The following is a 15957-nucleotide window of genomic DNA, read 5'->3' on the forward strand; positions in this document are numbered from 1 at the left end:
CAGGAAGATCCTTCTAGAGTTCACTGAAAAAATAAAGTGCATCACACCACAAAGAAAGGTTTTTCTTCTTTAAATAATTTTTTTTAAACAGAGAATAGTTTAAATAAATATGTATCTATGCCTGAGTTTCCATGCTGGAAGAGTTTGAAGTCTCTAAAGAAACAACTGAGTTCTGAAAAATGTGGTCAGACAAAGACCCGTCTTTTGTCTTGCACTCAGAGCTGTGTTAGCAGCTCATTCATTATGGTTAGTAATGCTTGATATTATTTAATTAAGTAAATTAACAGATTAATGATATTGCTTAAGTTTATTGATCGGAAGAGAACAGCAGGAAAGGAACAAGTTTGGAGAATTTCATTCAAAGAGCATTGGCAGTCTGTCTTTCTCTAATCAGTTTCAGATCATGCTGAGCCAACATGTTTTATCTGCCTTTTTCCTCTTCATGTCATGCTTGTAGATTTACTGTGCAAGTCTTCATATTTTTCATGAATGCCTCAGCATGGTCTTTACAAATGCTTGCTTACAGTTATTTGAAACTCCTGCCAGGGAAAAAAAAAAAAAGAGAATGGCTAGTGATAAGAAATAACTTGTGAGGTTGGGCCCTGTGAGCGTAGTGCTGTCTGTTCTTCCCTTTCCTGCAGTGTATTCATCAGCATTAAGAATCTTCTGAGCAAGAACTTGGTAGGGTTACACAGAACAAAGGAGGAAGGTCATCTTGGGCTGCCCTGTGCTTCAGGTTTAGGGGCTTGGTTCAGCTCCCAGAACTGTACTTAACTGATACAGATCCCTGCGGGGAGCCTTCCTCCCCTCCAGTAGATCACTTTGGCATGTGGACTTGTGTGAGCCTTAGATGGTGTAGCTGGTTACTAAACATTTAATTTTGGACTGGGGTGGGATTTGTTCTGCTCCCCATCCTTTGTGCTGAACTTCAGGGGATTGGGTGCTTAGAAAAAAACTGGTCCTGCTGCTAAAGACTGAGATAGAGAAGTTCCTTGTATGTCACTCTGTTTTCCCCTGCATCCAGTAAAGGATGGAGATTGTCCTTAGCCCTCCATTTGTTCCTGATGTGTTTATAGAAACCTTGTTTTTTACAGCAGTAGCCGGATTAAATTCTAACTTCTTGCCACCTTCCTTTGTTGGGTGTTGGTCATTCCCATGACAGGGGAACTTCTGGGTCACAAGGAGTATTAAGAAGGTGACAGGAGTCTTTGGGAGAAGATCTGGTTTCTCCTTTGGTTCACACTCCTATTTATTTTCTCATCAAACAGAGATTCCTGCTATCAATCAGACGTTTGTCTATGGTATGTGGGATGCAGTTGTTTGGAATCAGGCCTGCAGTATTTATCATCACACTCTGCAAATTCCATGGCATTCTGTGATGTGCAGTAAATAACAGAGGAAAAGCAGCTTCCAAAGAACTGCTTTTAGGAGCTGGCTTTTTCAAAGTGAGCATCCTTTTGAGTGCAGCAGGAATCTGGATCCACTTTTGTGCTTGGTATAGGAGCCCCTTGACTGCTCCTTTGTATCTTGTAAAAATAAATAATTGTCAAGCTGTGGGATGATAGATTCTGACTAGGATGTTAAGTTGTAAACATAAAGCTTGGGGAGATCTGTAACATAAAGGTGGTTTGTAGCAGAGGTTAACACAATGCTTGAAGTCATCAGAAGTACAGGTGAGTGTGAGAAGTCATATTGTGTCTGGTGATGAAGTTGGAAGGTGGGGTATTAGAAAAGCAGAGGCCTGTTGGAAATAATTGTTTGGACTGTTCAGATGGCTGCATGCTGCAGTCAGTGACCAGTGCTCCATTGCAGTCAACTCTGTTTGAACCTGTCAGGCAAAGACCATGGCTGAAGGCTTCCCTTGGGAATGTCTGTTTCTGGCTGTGGCCTCTGCAGCAGCATGCATTCACCACTGAAGTGCTGTGCTTAGGAGAGAATAATGTGGAAGTGATGTTCTGAAATTTCCTTCTCTAGGGTGCTGATATGAGAAGGCACATTCTAGGCCAGGAAAATAATCTTGGGAAATTATCTTCTCCTGAGACGTTACTTATTGGTAGTATAGTAACAAAGTTGGTGTAATGTAGAATGGCTTTTCTGATCAACAATTCAAGCATGCAGAGATCATTCTGATCTAGAGAAATGTATTTTATAACTCATTTGTGCTTTGAGAAGCAGAAATGAGGAAATGCTTGCAAAACAAACAGTATCTGCTTTATCATCAGAGTGTATGTCGAAAGACCTTAAAATGACAGCAAAATCATCTGATATTTTCTGAATGGAAAAAGCTGTGAACTGCTTTATGTAAACCTCTCCAAAGGAGGCACATTGCCCATTCCATTACAGCAAAATAGGAGAAGAGCAGTTTTTTTCTCATAAGTATGTGTGTTCAGTAATTGGAATTTAAGAGGGGTTGTGAATGGCTTTTTTCCAACCATATCTTTGGGTAATTTAAATTATACATTTAGTTATAATTCTAGTCTTTTAAAGAACCAGTACCTTATCAAAACAGGAAGGTATATTTTTTCAATGGACAGCTTTCTTTTGTCAAAATAGGACTAAAATTTGCTTCTTGTCCTTAATTCAATTCATATTAATCCATATGAAAATAAAGAGAAATATTTTACCAATGGAGAAAATAGTTCAGTGCTACTGTACTGCCCTGTGCAGTGGAAGATGATGATACTGATACTTTGAAATACAAATACTCTTTGACTTGTGCAGCTCAGGATGAATAAAAAAGAGCCATTTCTCCTAATTTTTGAATAACAGAGTGGCTTTTTGCAGCCCTGGCCCTAAATCTAAACCAGCTGTGTAGAAGGAAACTATGTAAAGGAAGTGCAGCAGGCCCTTTGGTTACATCATCTTTATCCCCAGGCAAGTGACATTAAAGATGTGTGCAGAGCATCATGCACAGACTGGAGAAGCAGGATTGGCTGCCCCCATCCCTCTTCCTGTTTACATGGAGATGTGGTTACCAGGAATATGGCTTTGTACTCTGTATTCAGTGATGTCGCTTCCCACATTTCTGAATTACAAGCAATGAAGCACTTTGCACTGCACGTTTGTAATCTCATAATTCTGTGTCCTGGCCTCTTCTGTGTGGGTGGTAAGCCATTAATTTTTATAGCTCATATGGAAGATGAAATGTAGCAAATTTTGGCTTAAGCAGTATCAAAATTTTGGTATGATTAGTTAGTTTAATATGATTTAATTTTGAAATGTGCAGCCACTCTCTCTCAGCCTCTTTTCTTTGATCTCATTGCCTTATTTTCGTTACATATGACAGCAGAGCAGAAGTTCCAAGGCTCCTGAGTGTAGGTAGAAGGATAGTGGAGAAAACTGTCAAAAAAGCTATGTCAGGAGCTCATAAAGACAGCAGAGGATTCTCAGCTGTTAATCTGCTTTACTGCAGGAGAAGCTTCAGTCAGAGCTCACCTCTCATCTTTGACATTGCAGAGTGTAAGATGTGAGACCATAAGATTTTCAGTACTGATGCTTACAGTCACACTTGTGAATTGGATGAACCGTGGTCAGTATCTGAGAGGAGGCTGCAGGATTCTACCTTACCCTAATCAGGAACATCATACTTCCAAGGAGGCTGTGTTGTAGCACTCTTCTGGCCCATCCACATTTGTGATCCCCCTCACTTTCAGAGTTCTGATGGTATTTGTTGCTTTGTGGTAACTAAAATGGGACAGTGAGAGTTGCTTCACTTAGTTGAAGCATTCACTTTGTGTTGGTTTCCAGTCCAATGAGCATGGAGCCTTCATTCAGTCATGGTGATGGTGCCTGCTCAGGACACTGGGGCTGCTGTGTTATCCACCCTGCCTTATAGGAGCAGGGTGCTGAGCTCTGGTGCTGCATTTGGTAGGTTTGGGGTTTCCTGTGAAAGGAATGCTGTGATATTAATGACTATAAAGGCAGGCTCTTCTCTTTAAGGTACGAAGTTATCTATGTCTGTATGGTAACTTGACAAACAGAAGCAGCTCTGATAAAATCATAGAGATATGATTTTACCATGGAGGGAAAATGAGTCCAGGTAGCTACTTAGTAGTGCCACCAAGAGCAAAAGTAGTAAAAGAATGCTACTTCTCAGCTTCCAGAAACTGTTCAAAGCACTTTGAAAACATAACAGGCAGAAAAGACCTCCTGTGAATCTTTTATTATTATTTATTATTTGGTTATTGGTAAGGGAAAGAAAAGACAGGAATTCTGATATTTCTTTTCACCTCTAGACAGGAGAAATGAGAGAGGTTTTTTTTACCACTCACCCCAAAATGCTGGTTCACACTGATGGAAATATGATGCAGAAAGATCCAGATGTAGTTTTAAGTTTAATATATGTGCTGATAACCTTTGTTATGTCCAAGGCACAGTTGTCTGATTTCCTGCTGATGACAGTGGAAAGAGCAGATCTATGTTTTCTTGAAATGGCTTGGTTGATTTTTTATTTACTTTTGAGTTAATTTTTAAAAAAGTGTTTCTCCCTTACATCTAAAGACAGATGTGGATGTTCTGGCAGTTACCCATCAATTTTATTGAAGCATTTTGTCCTTATAGTTGTACATTTGATTTGTATTTGATCGTGCTCTCATGCTGTTTCTTATATCTCTTTCTAGAGAGCCAAATGTATTATTAATGTTTAGGTTGCTGCAGGACATAAGGAAGTGAGTGATCTTGCTAGCAGAGCTCCTGTTAATGAAGAATTGAAGCTGTGATTAAGTACATCCTTAAAAGGATGATGATCATTCTACAACTGTATTGTAGTCTAACATGATGATTATCTTAAAAAAAAGGAAAAAGGCACCACAAGAAAAGTCTGTGCCTTATGTTTATTTAGTGAGTTTGGGAATCATTGGAGACCTTTTCCCTGTATTATTCAATCCCACAACAGGGTGCAACAGCTTTGGGTTAAGTTCTGGAGAAATATGTCATGGTTTGAAGCAGAAGGTGCACTATGAACTTGCCAGAGACATTACAAGCAGTTTCTTACACACTTGAAAAAAAGCAAGGACTGTGGAGTTCTTTTGGTCACCTTAAACTGAACTGAGGTCTTGTTTGCAAATGTTGCAATTAAGTTGCTTCCAGCTAAGGGGTTAGTGAGGAGTGGGAATTGATGAAAGCAAACATTGCAAATGCAAGGCTTTCAGATCAGCTCAGGATCAGAGATAAAATCTGAAAACAACAAATCATACAAAAATTGGAAGCTAATGAAGTCAAGCAGAAAGAATAGAGTATTGCAGTTTTGTTTTAGCATGTGTGTTCTGTCATATATTCAGGAACATATACTTTTGAGTGAGAAAGTTTTATTTTATTTTTTGGTAGCAAACAATTTAACTGCAGCTTGAAAGTCTCCAGTTAACTTCTAGTAGTGCTGAATGAGGTGGAGTAAGGTAAATTACAAATAGATGAAAACACTGCCTTAGCTTGCCTTTTGGTTATGAGAACAGTGAGACTGAAATAAAGGCTGCAGAGTGGCAAACAAGATATGCTAACTTGCCTGAAGGTTCCAGGCAAGTTTTTGTAAATTGTCAGTGGAAATCCACTGCAGCTGCTTATTATCCCCAAGGAGAAGCACCTGGGGGCTGTTCAGCATCAGGTACAGCCTGGGAGTGAGCTGAGTCACCTGCTCAGGAATGAGGGGCTCTGGAGCACTCCACGTCCATGATCAGCATGGGCTGGCAGTTATTCAGTTATGCTGGCAGTTTCTTGAAGAGAAATAGAAGACGAGTGGAGGTTTGAGGTTTGGCTCTATTTTCTCTATTTTCTTTTTCCTTTTTTTTTTTTTTTCCCTTCTGCTCCGGTGGTTTATTATTCCAATTCAGTGGCTGTAGTTTAAGCAAAAGTATAGAGAAATGTGGGCTGTAGTTACTACAGAAGTGCTTGGTTTTCCAGAACTGACTGGAAACAATCCATTGCCTTGTTTCCTGGGCACTGGTACTATGGATGAGCTTCACCTACGGGCCCTGGAGCTACAGTGGGCTCAGTCAATATTTTGGAAGGATTGACAAGTGTGTAGTTCTTCCTGATTATATCAGTGTAAATATATGTTTATAGACTTGCTTCTGATGGTAATCACAGTGATAACAAAATATTACCGAGCTACCTGTAGCTTTGCAGCTGTCACATGCTCATGAGGTGAAGAAGGATATTTACAGATGGGAAAACAGCAAGTCAGAGGAGAAGGCTCTTGATTTCCTGAAGGTAGCAAGGAAGCTGGACCTCCAGTTCTCCTCTGACACAAGTCTTAACCTTTCTGTTGCAGTTCCTACAGCTGGGCTGGTGTTGTGCATCTCTGAAAAATACCAGTCTTATTTTTAATAATAGTGTATGCATGAAAGAAGTTTTAAATTTAAAAATAAGGTCTATAGTGAAGAATAATTGGAGTTGTCACAGTTTTCATGCAGAATGTGGGCACATTGCCCAAGGTGATTATCCAGTCTTAAATTACTCTGAAGTAAATTAACTTGGTAAGAAGCACCCTGTAATTTCTAAGTTCTACTGTTACGCTTGATTGGATGTGTTTGTGGCATGTATGAAGTTGCATACACTTTTCTTAGTTGAAAAGAAAGTATTTAAATCGATATGAATTTATTACTTCTGGAAACCTGGCACAGAAAAAGGACTCACCTTTAGAGATTGATTTGCTTCTGTTCGGTCTGACCTATGAAGTTAGAGGACTTAATTTAATTGAGGAGGGTGTATGTACAATGCTTTGAATTCTGTGATTGGTTTCAAAACAAAACTGCAGGAATATGTGGAAGGTTAGAGGTGACAAACCTCAATAGCCTTTGTATTTACTAGAAAACAATTGTAATGCAGAATGAAACACAGCAACTCTATGAGTGATATTTTTTTGTTGGCTTTGTTTTTTTTATTTTCCTTCACAGTTTCAAAGAACATTTGAATCTTTAAGAAATGTATCCAGTAAATCGGATCTACAGAAAACTTACCAAAAGTTTCAAAAAGATCTGGAAAATCTTGATTACTTGGCATACAAACGTCAGCAGGTAAGACCACGGAAGCTTGTAAGAAGACAGAATGCTGGGCATAAAGAGGGTGGGTGGTAAAACCGCTGTATTTGATGGAGTTACTGTTCTGTCAGTTGGGTCTGGGGCTTTGTGCAGTGTCATGTAAGGCAGCAGGGGCGAGTTAAGTCTGCATATGATGCTGGACTGCTGGGTTTTGGTTTTTCAGCAGAGAGAAGCACAGGCAAAACAAGTAAGTGAGACTTAGCAGACATTAAAAGTTGCATTAACACGTAATTTTCTAAATGGAAGCGTGTAGAGGTACTATTTGTAATCTTTTACTTGAAAAATCAACCAAATTCACCTAAGTTAATGGAATCCAATACTTCATATGCATGCAAACCACTAATTTTTTTCTCCTTTAGTAGTGAATTGTGAGGTTAGTATGCATCAAACTTTGAAGTGCACATGGTATTTGACTTGTGTTCAAATTTGAATTGTTAACACGTGTTTAATGTTGTATATTCTGTCACTTATACATACCTTATGTGAAAATATCAGCTCTCATTATGGGTATTCACTAATTTTCTTCTCTTGATGATAAAATAAGACTTTACCTCTTCCACAGCATGAGCGTAAATAGCTGTAACATTTCTATGTGGGGTGGTTTGTGTTTTCCTGAATTCTGTCACTTGGTGTCAGTGTTGCCAAACAGTTCATGGGCTTGGGGCAGATCACTTGCAGCTCTTTAGGTCAGGTAATTGATTAGATTACCTGTGTCTTAGTTAATGTGCATTGTTTATCTGAGCAGTAGTTACGTGGTTATGGTCAGGAGTGTTTTACCTGCTTGTTGATACTGAGATTTTCATTTCAGTAGAACTTGCTGAAGAACCTGCAGTGAGGGATTTGAAAAGTGCATGTATGTATGTGTTTAGTGTAGAAGGTGCTTTGAATTTTGTCCAGTTTTAAAAAGAAAGCAGCCTTTTTGTGAAAAGATTGAGAATTGGTTGGATTAATGTGCAGAAATCACTGACCTGCTTTGACACTGAAGCTGTTGTGAATTTGGGACACGTTTATGGAGTGTTTAATTGATACTATGTTTAATTGATAACACTTTTAATTGGTAACACATTTAATTGATAATAATTTATATGCACTTGTATTAGGTTATAGATATATTCATAGTTCTTCTGGCAAAATGCTGAGTAACCACATATGTTTGGAGACAAACGTTTGTATACAGTCTGTGTGAATCTGTTGGTGGTAAAATAAGTGGTTTATATGCTGAAAGCAGTGAATGTTGCTTTTGTAAGAAGTACAGTTATCTGCTTCTTTACCTTTTCTTCAGACATGAGCCATGAAGTGCAATATAGCAATGTACTTCTTAGTTGGGGAAGTTTATAGGACAGATGGGAAATCAAAGCTGGGCTTTTTAAAGGGTTTTCAAAATGTCCTGCCTCAGCTCTGATTAATAAATCTAGACCAAACATCTATAAAGGGCAAACTTGTTTGGGGTGATGGTTGGGCAGCACCCACTAGAGAAATTCCTTTGGGTTGAGAATATGTGTTTATAGCTAGGCTGCCATTTTGAAATGGCCCAAGATATGCCTTCATTTGAGAAATGTAGATTTTCTTTCTTGTCCAGGAGATAGTCTGGCAATTCCTTTGAATTAAAACAAGCTTTTAATTTCCTTGATACTTTCTCATCTCTGAAATGTGACAAAAAAGAACAGCTACATGCCACAATGAGTACTAAAACTTATTTTCTTGCTCTGTGACTTCGTGGAATGTTTCCAGTAAAAGCTAAGTAAAGTTTACATTAGTTTGTATCAACCTAACTATTACCACCTTTGCAATATTAATGTTTTCAGGAGAAGTGAGAGGACAAAATGTTAAAGCACTTGGGGATAAGTTGGGACTTAGTGATAGATCCCAGCTCTGCTCTTGGGATGCTGTGGTAGGTTCACACTTCCTTTTCTCTTACATGGGTCTTTGTTGCTATTGAGGGGAAGTTGTCCATATAGTGTTCAGCTGGAACAGCACTGATTTAAGGCTGTTTATTATAATTGATAAACTGTAAGGTCATTTAAGGTGAGTTGGCAATAGCTGTAAAAAAAAATGGACTTACAGTAAAGTTCAGTGGTATTTAGCACCTGTCAAACTGAAAAATTGCCACTGTTGCTGCTGTTCTTAGAGCTAACAGTGCTTTTAGGATGCCTGTAGCAGTGCTGGCTGTAATCCAAATACATTCAATTTTTGACTAGAAGCCTCCATCAATGTGTCATCTTATAGTTGACAACAGGACTTTAGTATGTGCATACACACAAAAGCAGTATCCTGTTGTAAAGTATTCTAATTTAAGGTTTGCTTGTTTGATGTTGATTGTATGCCCTCAAGGAAATTGTGTGTTAAAGGACACACAATTGGGAATGAATAAATCTATGGGAAATAATTTTGGTTTATCCATTTAAAAAATCATTTTAGGATTTCTTTCTGATATTTGTTATGTTTAAAAATATTCTAAGAAGTTGTGTTGGAAACTGAAGGAGATAAGGGCTGTATCAAAGATCCTTACAGGGCACACAGTGATTTACTTTGCTCATGGGAAATAGTGCTTCCAGAACGTGGAGCAGAGCCATTGCCCACTCGGTTTCACACAGTCCCTTGTTATCAGTAGCAGCTGCCTTCATGATCGTACAAGTCAAATTTGCATATTGAAAGTTTTAATTTTGAATGAAGACTTGCTTCTTCAGTCAGATGATACTTCTTTTTGTTAAAGTGGATTAAATGCACTTTTATTTTTCACCTTTTGTTGTTTGCTTTGGTGGGAGAGAATCAGAAGAGTGAAAGTGAGAACTTGTGGGTTGATAAAGTCATTTTAACAGACAAAGCAAAAGCTATACATAAAAGGAAAGCAGAACAAGGAACTGATTCCCCACTTCCCATGGCTGGGCAGGTGTTCATCCATCCCCAGGAGAGCAGGGCCCCATCACATGTGACAGTGACCGGGGAAGACAAACTCCATCACCCTGAATGTCCTCCTTCCTCCTTCTCCTCCCCCCAGCTCTGTGTGCTGAGCATGGCCCCACATGGCTGGGATATCCCTTGGGATATCCCTTGGGGTCAGCTGTCCTGGCTGTGTCCCCTCCCAGCTCCTCACTGGTGGGTTGGGTGAGGCAGAGGAGGCCTTGGCTCTGTGTGAGCTCTGCTCAGCAATGCCCAAAATGTCCCTGTGCTACCAGCACTGCTTCCAGCACAGATCCAGGTGTGAAGCACAGCCCAGACTGGCATGACGAAAATTAACTATACCCCAACCAAAACCAGCACAGTGCTCCACTCCAGCAGCTGGAGACAAGTTTTTGAAAGAGATTATCACTTACCAACTGGCAGGTTTTTTTTGTGGCAAACGCCTTAAAAGTATGCTGATAATTGGAGGGAGTTCAGGGTGACTTATTTGTTGTCAAGAAAACAAGCATGATGATGGAACGCTGCATAACTCCAGCTCCTTAAGTTATCTGGAAAAGGTTATGGCTTAGAAATGTCAGGAATAGAGGTACTTAACTAAAACTTTATTTTAGTACACAGAAATATGATAAGAGCCAATGGATGGAAGTCAGACAAGTTCAAACCACAAAACAAATGAACTTTTTTGACCATTAACTACTGAGAGGAGTTAGTTAAGGGGTGCAGTACATTAATCACGGCTTGTAGCCATTCTGTCCATTATCCATGCCTTTTGAAAAGATGTGAAATAGCTGAGATGCAAATTAAAGGGCAGGAATTATGGATCTTTCTGTGGCTTGTGCTACTGAACGAATTTGAATGAGAATTCACTTTTTTTCCCCCTCCAGACTTAAGAATGACAGTACATTTGGTTGTTTGTTGGAGGGTAAAGGCAGAATTATGTCTTCTGAATTGCCATCCTGGATTAACAAATGGGTGAATTTCTTCTCTTTCGTATTTACCACTCTAACACTCTCTAATCTTTTAGATTTTAGGGTTGGATGTGTTGAGATCTTATTCAGGAATTTTCAAAGAAACCTTGTACTTTACTCCAGAGTAATTTTAAGGACATACAGGCATTTAAGTCCATTAGATTTCTGAAAATGCCTTCTTTTGTTTTCTGCTTTAATATGTAGTCACACAGTATTGATTATAAAATGAGACTATAGGTTATATTTCCAGTATTGTAGCTGCTTATCTCCCTTTGACATAGGAACAACATCTATCATGTTGTTGTGTAATTAAAATAGTTGATTTATGCATTCATTTTTTAAAAAAAGCAAACAACAAATTAGTCTCAGTAGCTAAGAGTGAAAAATTATGACAATTCTGTTCTCAGCCACCTGACTTGTTTTGGTAATTTCATAATTATAGCTCTGTCATTTGGTCCTTGCTTCTTTCTGTCCTGTGTATCTCCATGGCTTGCTTAATGGGTGAAGGGGTTTTTGCTTTTCCCTGCTCACCTGGAAGTGCTCATATTCTTTTTTATATGTATTCAGAGTTGTAGGGGGAAGAGTTTCATATCAACATTTCCCCTGCCTGTGCCATAGTTTCAGCAGCTCCCTTGTTCAGTTAGATTTGTGTCTGTCTATTCCAGGCTTGAATGATTTTAATTTGTAGTCCATTTGTGCAATTCTTCTGTCTTTGCATGGATGCTAAACCTCTGAGTAAAAAAGTCATGCCTCCCCTAACCTTTCAAAGCTCAGACTATTGCTGTTTCTATGAAACTGAATTAGTTTTGGCTGTGCCCAAGATGTCAGCAGTTTGGATAAAAGATGCCAGTCTAGTCGTGTCTCTGATAAATGTAGCTGAAATGTCTTGGGAGCCAAGGATAGATGATGCTTTACATTCAACTCAGAAGTCACCAGGTAATTTAACAGCAAACAAACAAAACAAATTTGAGTGCTACAGTGGGAAGGAAATGAGAGCTTTGGCTGGAAATTTAAATTACAGAGACAACTATGTAATGTTAAAAGGGCATGACTTAAAAAGCTGTAGAGAATTTTGAGTGCATTCCATGGGGGACTTGGATACACCACTTACTTTGCACATGAACATTTGCTGTGGTACCATGTATGTCTCCTATATGAAATTTGATGTGTTGGGTGGTTATCTCAGTGAGATGACAGTTGCAGTATTTTGTTAGGCAGCAGTGTCTCAAGGGAAAAAACAGAACTGCTGCAGTTTTATACTGCAGGACTAAGGTGAGCCTTTTCACTTTCCTCTGAAGTGTTTCCTCTTAGGTTGTTTCAAATCATACATTGTGCAGCTGCCTGTTCCTGCCTACATGTGATGACTTGTGCTCGTCCTTAATGTATCCTGTGTGAGAGAAGCACACCTATTTTTGAACATTACTGTGAGTTCAGATCCTGCCCTACAGTGCCCTGATGGTTCCTTGTCCTCCCTCTCTCTCAGGAATTCCTCGTCCTCTTCCTCTTTTTTCTTATCCAAGTTATGCTTCATAGTGAGGCAACCAAAACAGACCCCTGTAGAAAATGATTTAATGCATTTCTGTAGTTGCTTGGAATCATTGGTAACTGTTCTGAAGTCTCCATTGATTCCAGAGAAATTTAACCAAATTTTCCCATTTATTTATGTAAAAGTCCTGTGAAGGATGTCAGAATCTAGTCATATTATGAGATACTTGCTACTAATCCTATGACTACCAACCCAGACTAATTTGGCAAGACTTGATCTGGACAAAACTGGTGGCTGTTACTCATTCCTGGATTTATTTCTAGATGAATAAAATAGTGTCTTTCATTATTTGCTGTAACTCTTTTCCTCAGGAATCTAAGCGTAGCTGACTGAACCAATTGCTTTTTTTCTGTCCTTGAGAAAGGACTGGTCAGGTTTGTTCCCTTTCAGTGTCCCGTTGTGATGCAGAGCTCCATTCTCTCACAGTGGATTTTGGTAGCAAGGAGTGTTCAGCAGTGTTGTCATCAGCCCCTGAGTTCTGTCTCATCGCTGGATGGTTCATTCAGCCCACTCCATATGGAACACATTGCTGTTTATTTGGCAGGTTTTTGTCATGCCTCTCCAAGAGAGCCAGCATTAAACTGCAGTGGCTTTCAGAATTTCACATAGTTCCTCCTTTGTTACAATCAAATCTTATAAATGTTATAAAACATAACACTTTGATAGTTGTGCACGGGAGGTAGTATTTCTGTTTGGATGAGGTCTAAGTGCTGACTTCTGGGAAGGGATGAGGAGACTTAACAGACACATGTCCCTACAAAATTGCGTGGCAGTGGACTTTCTACTGCTTGCCCACGGACATGGCTGCTGGGATTTTGAGGGGATGTGCTGCTTCAACCTTTCTTTGCACTCAAAATTCATCCACACAAACATCCAGAAACTGAAGGAACATAAGTAAAAGACATAAACATAAATAAAGGACATAAAAGTGGAGAGCAACCCTGAATAGGTCAATGAACTTTTTGCACACTGGGGATTAACTGGATGGATTTCATCTTTGGTTAAGGGTATTTTATGGATTTTTATTGTGATTCTTACTGTGTTACTTATGTTCCTGTGCCTTTTACATTGCTTTAAAAGAGCTCTTGGGGATGCCTTTTTATTAAATACAAAAGGAGGAGTTGTGGAGAAAGATAGATGTGCCAACCCTCTCCCTTGGAGACGTATCCCTTGAATGGGCTATGATAAGATCTTCCCAAACCCTCCTGGAGTGAGAAATTCTCATTGGTCATGGCGAGTTCCCAGCATCCTTTGGAACCCCATGTAGATTCTTTGGGACCAATTGTTTTTTCCCCCTTTGTACCACCCCTGCTTTTCCTCATAAAAACCCCAGTTTCTGCCCTGTTCAGCAGGGGGCTGTCGTCACTGGTGTCCTTGGCAGGGTGCTGGAATAAAGGCTGCCTCTGCAGAATAGCTTCTTGGTGCTCCAGTCTTTGTCCCTGTGTTGGCCAGGGTACATCTCTCAAGGCAGAGCTGAAATCACTGCTAAGAGCTGGGCTCCCTGCCCCTTGCTGACGTTACCTGGTGGCTGAAGGACTGCCTGAGACCCCTAGAAAGTTGTGTCCTGTGGGACCTCTCTCTGGGAAGGTTGTGGCATCCAGGTTGAGCCATCAGAGCCCCAACCGGCTGCCTCAACAGATTTCCTATCTCTGGAAATAATTGAGGAACGTTATTTTCAAAGACTGTGCTGAGTTCTTTGTCCCTCTCCTAGGTCTACAGCTTTGTATGTATTTATGGGTTGAAATCATCACCTAGTAAAGTGATATACGATTCTTAGCCATAATTGAAGGAGAAAATACATCCCTTAATTTTCTGGGAAGTAACATATCTGCATATTCTACAGAAAAAGCAAGATTTAGAGAGGATGCTTCTTTTGTTGAACACTATAAAAGTGATGTATGTACTATTTTGATTTCACATTCTTTTCTTTAATTTTTTAGAATTAAATGACCTGGAGCAGTAGTGAGTGGTAGCTATAAAAAAAACTCTTTACTGAATCATAAAGGAAAAAAGAGAAGTGGGAGATACGTATATAAATGTCTTGTAAACATTTTTAGATTTGCTTTCTCACAGGTATCTTGTGTGACCTTCAGCAAGCCTCTTAGTACCAGATGTACTGGAGGACCTCACTAAATGCCTCCATCCAAGAGTTAAAGATTTATAGGTGTAAAAGGACTTGCCAGTAAAGTTCTATGGATATTTGAAGTTCCTTGTTTCAGGCTATAACAGATTTATGTCAGACTAGGTAAAAAGTTCAGTCTGAGGACAACTGACATTTTTACAGGCTCAGAGACAGTATGCACCATATAGTCTGAGATACTGTTTTTGTTTGTGGTGAGAGGTTTTTTTTTGTTTGGGGATTGGGTTATTTTTTGTGCTTTTTTTTCTTAGTATGAGAAAAACTGCTATTTAGATGCTGAAAGGATGCAAGTTAGAAGTGCAATAACAGTTTGGAATGCAGAGCTCTGATTACTAAAGTGTGGCTAATGAATGATGCTATGTCCTGGTGAAAATGACAGTAATAGTAGTTCATGAAAGAGTTATCTGAGGGAAATGTTATATTGTATTGATCCCAGCCTGACAGACATACACCAGCTTCTCACAGAAAAATAAATTCCCATGTAAAATGATTCTCTGGTGCTTCGTAAAAATCAGATTAGATGAAGTGCAAAGCCTCGCAAAATAACTGAGCTGTGAATGGAAAATGGTTGGGAATGATAATGCTTGGGAATGATGGACAAATCCTGGAGGAGCACTGTTCCTGATGTGTTTGCTCCAGGAACTCGTAGCAGGCAGCAGCCAAGGCAGACTCTGCCAGGAGCAATTGGGTCTTGCTGTCTTTATCTGAAGGCTGAGCTTGTGGTGCACTTACTGTGGCCATAGTACTTGGCCATTCTTCAGAACATCACCATAGGAAATGAAAAACTTGAATTTTGTGTAGGGTGTAGTGTATTCTTCCCTCATGTGGTAGCAGGTTAGGAGGTAGAAGTGGGGATCTCTGTCTCCTGTGAAACTCGGGTTCTGTAACCAGTTAGGATTATGTACCAGGGAGCTTCTTAGCTTTTCCCTGGCTCACAACCTTGCTGTGGGGGAAGAACTTGTTAGCTCTGTTTATGAGGGTTCTGACCCTTGGTAATCATTCAGCTTTTGGATTTCAGCTGTTCTGGCTAAGATGGAACAATGCTGCACAGAGAGAAATCACTGTTCCATACTCTGACAAATTATTCATTAGTCCAGGACAATATTCCTACTTTTTAGTCTGAGACCTTGTCAAGTTGGCCACTTAGTCCTTCTTTTTATATTGTCGCTTCTGTACACACTCCTGCCCTTTGTCCTGCACGTTCTGCATCAAGTTTCATTCTGTATTTTTCATTTGCATAATCCCATGTGCAATTTCCCTCTAAAACTCATTCTAGTAATTTAGCACTTAAATCTCTTACCCAGTTGTTCTGCATCACTTTTTGCTTACTTTGTCTCCTTATTCTCCAAGCCTTTGTCATCTGTCATC

At 39.5% G+C, this 15957-nt stretch overlaps 1 protein-coding gene across 8 annotated transcripts in view; it reads left to right on the top strand.

Annotated features, from left to right (window-relative positions):
* Positions 1 to 15957, top strand: part of CTNNA3 (catenin alpha 3) — a 426948-nt gene that overhangs the window by 32948 nt on the left and 378043 nt on the right. For all 8 annotated transcript variants that reach the window (XR_014956237.1, XM_085583117.1, XM_085583119.1 and 5 more), the window contains one exon: positions 6891 to 7010. Coding sequence is in view for 7 of the 8 variants with exons in the window: in XM_085583117.1 (XP_085439243.1) it covers positions 6891 to 7010 (120 nt within the window). In the remaining variant the exon portion in view is untranslated. The remainder of the gene's footprint in view (positions 1 to 6890; positions 7011 to 15957) is intronic.

This window comes from Lonchura striata, chromosome 6 (genome assembly GCF_050655825.1).
Source record: "Lonchura striata isolate lonStrDom1 chromosome 6, ASM5065582v1, whole genome shotgun sequence".
Lineage (NCBI taxonomy): Eukaryota > Metazoa > Chordata > Aves > Passeriformes > Estrildidae > Lonchura > Lonchura striata.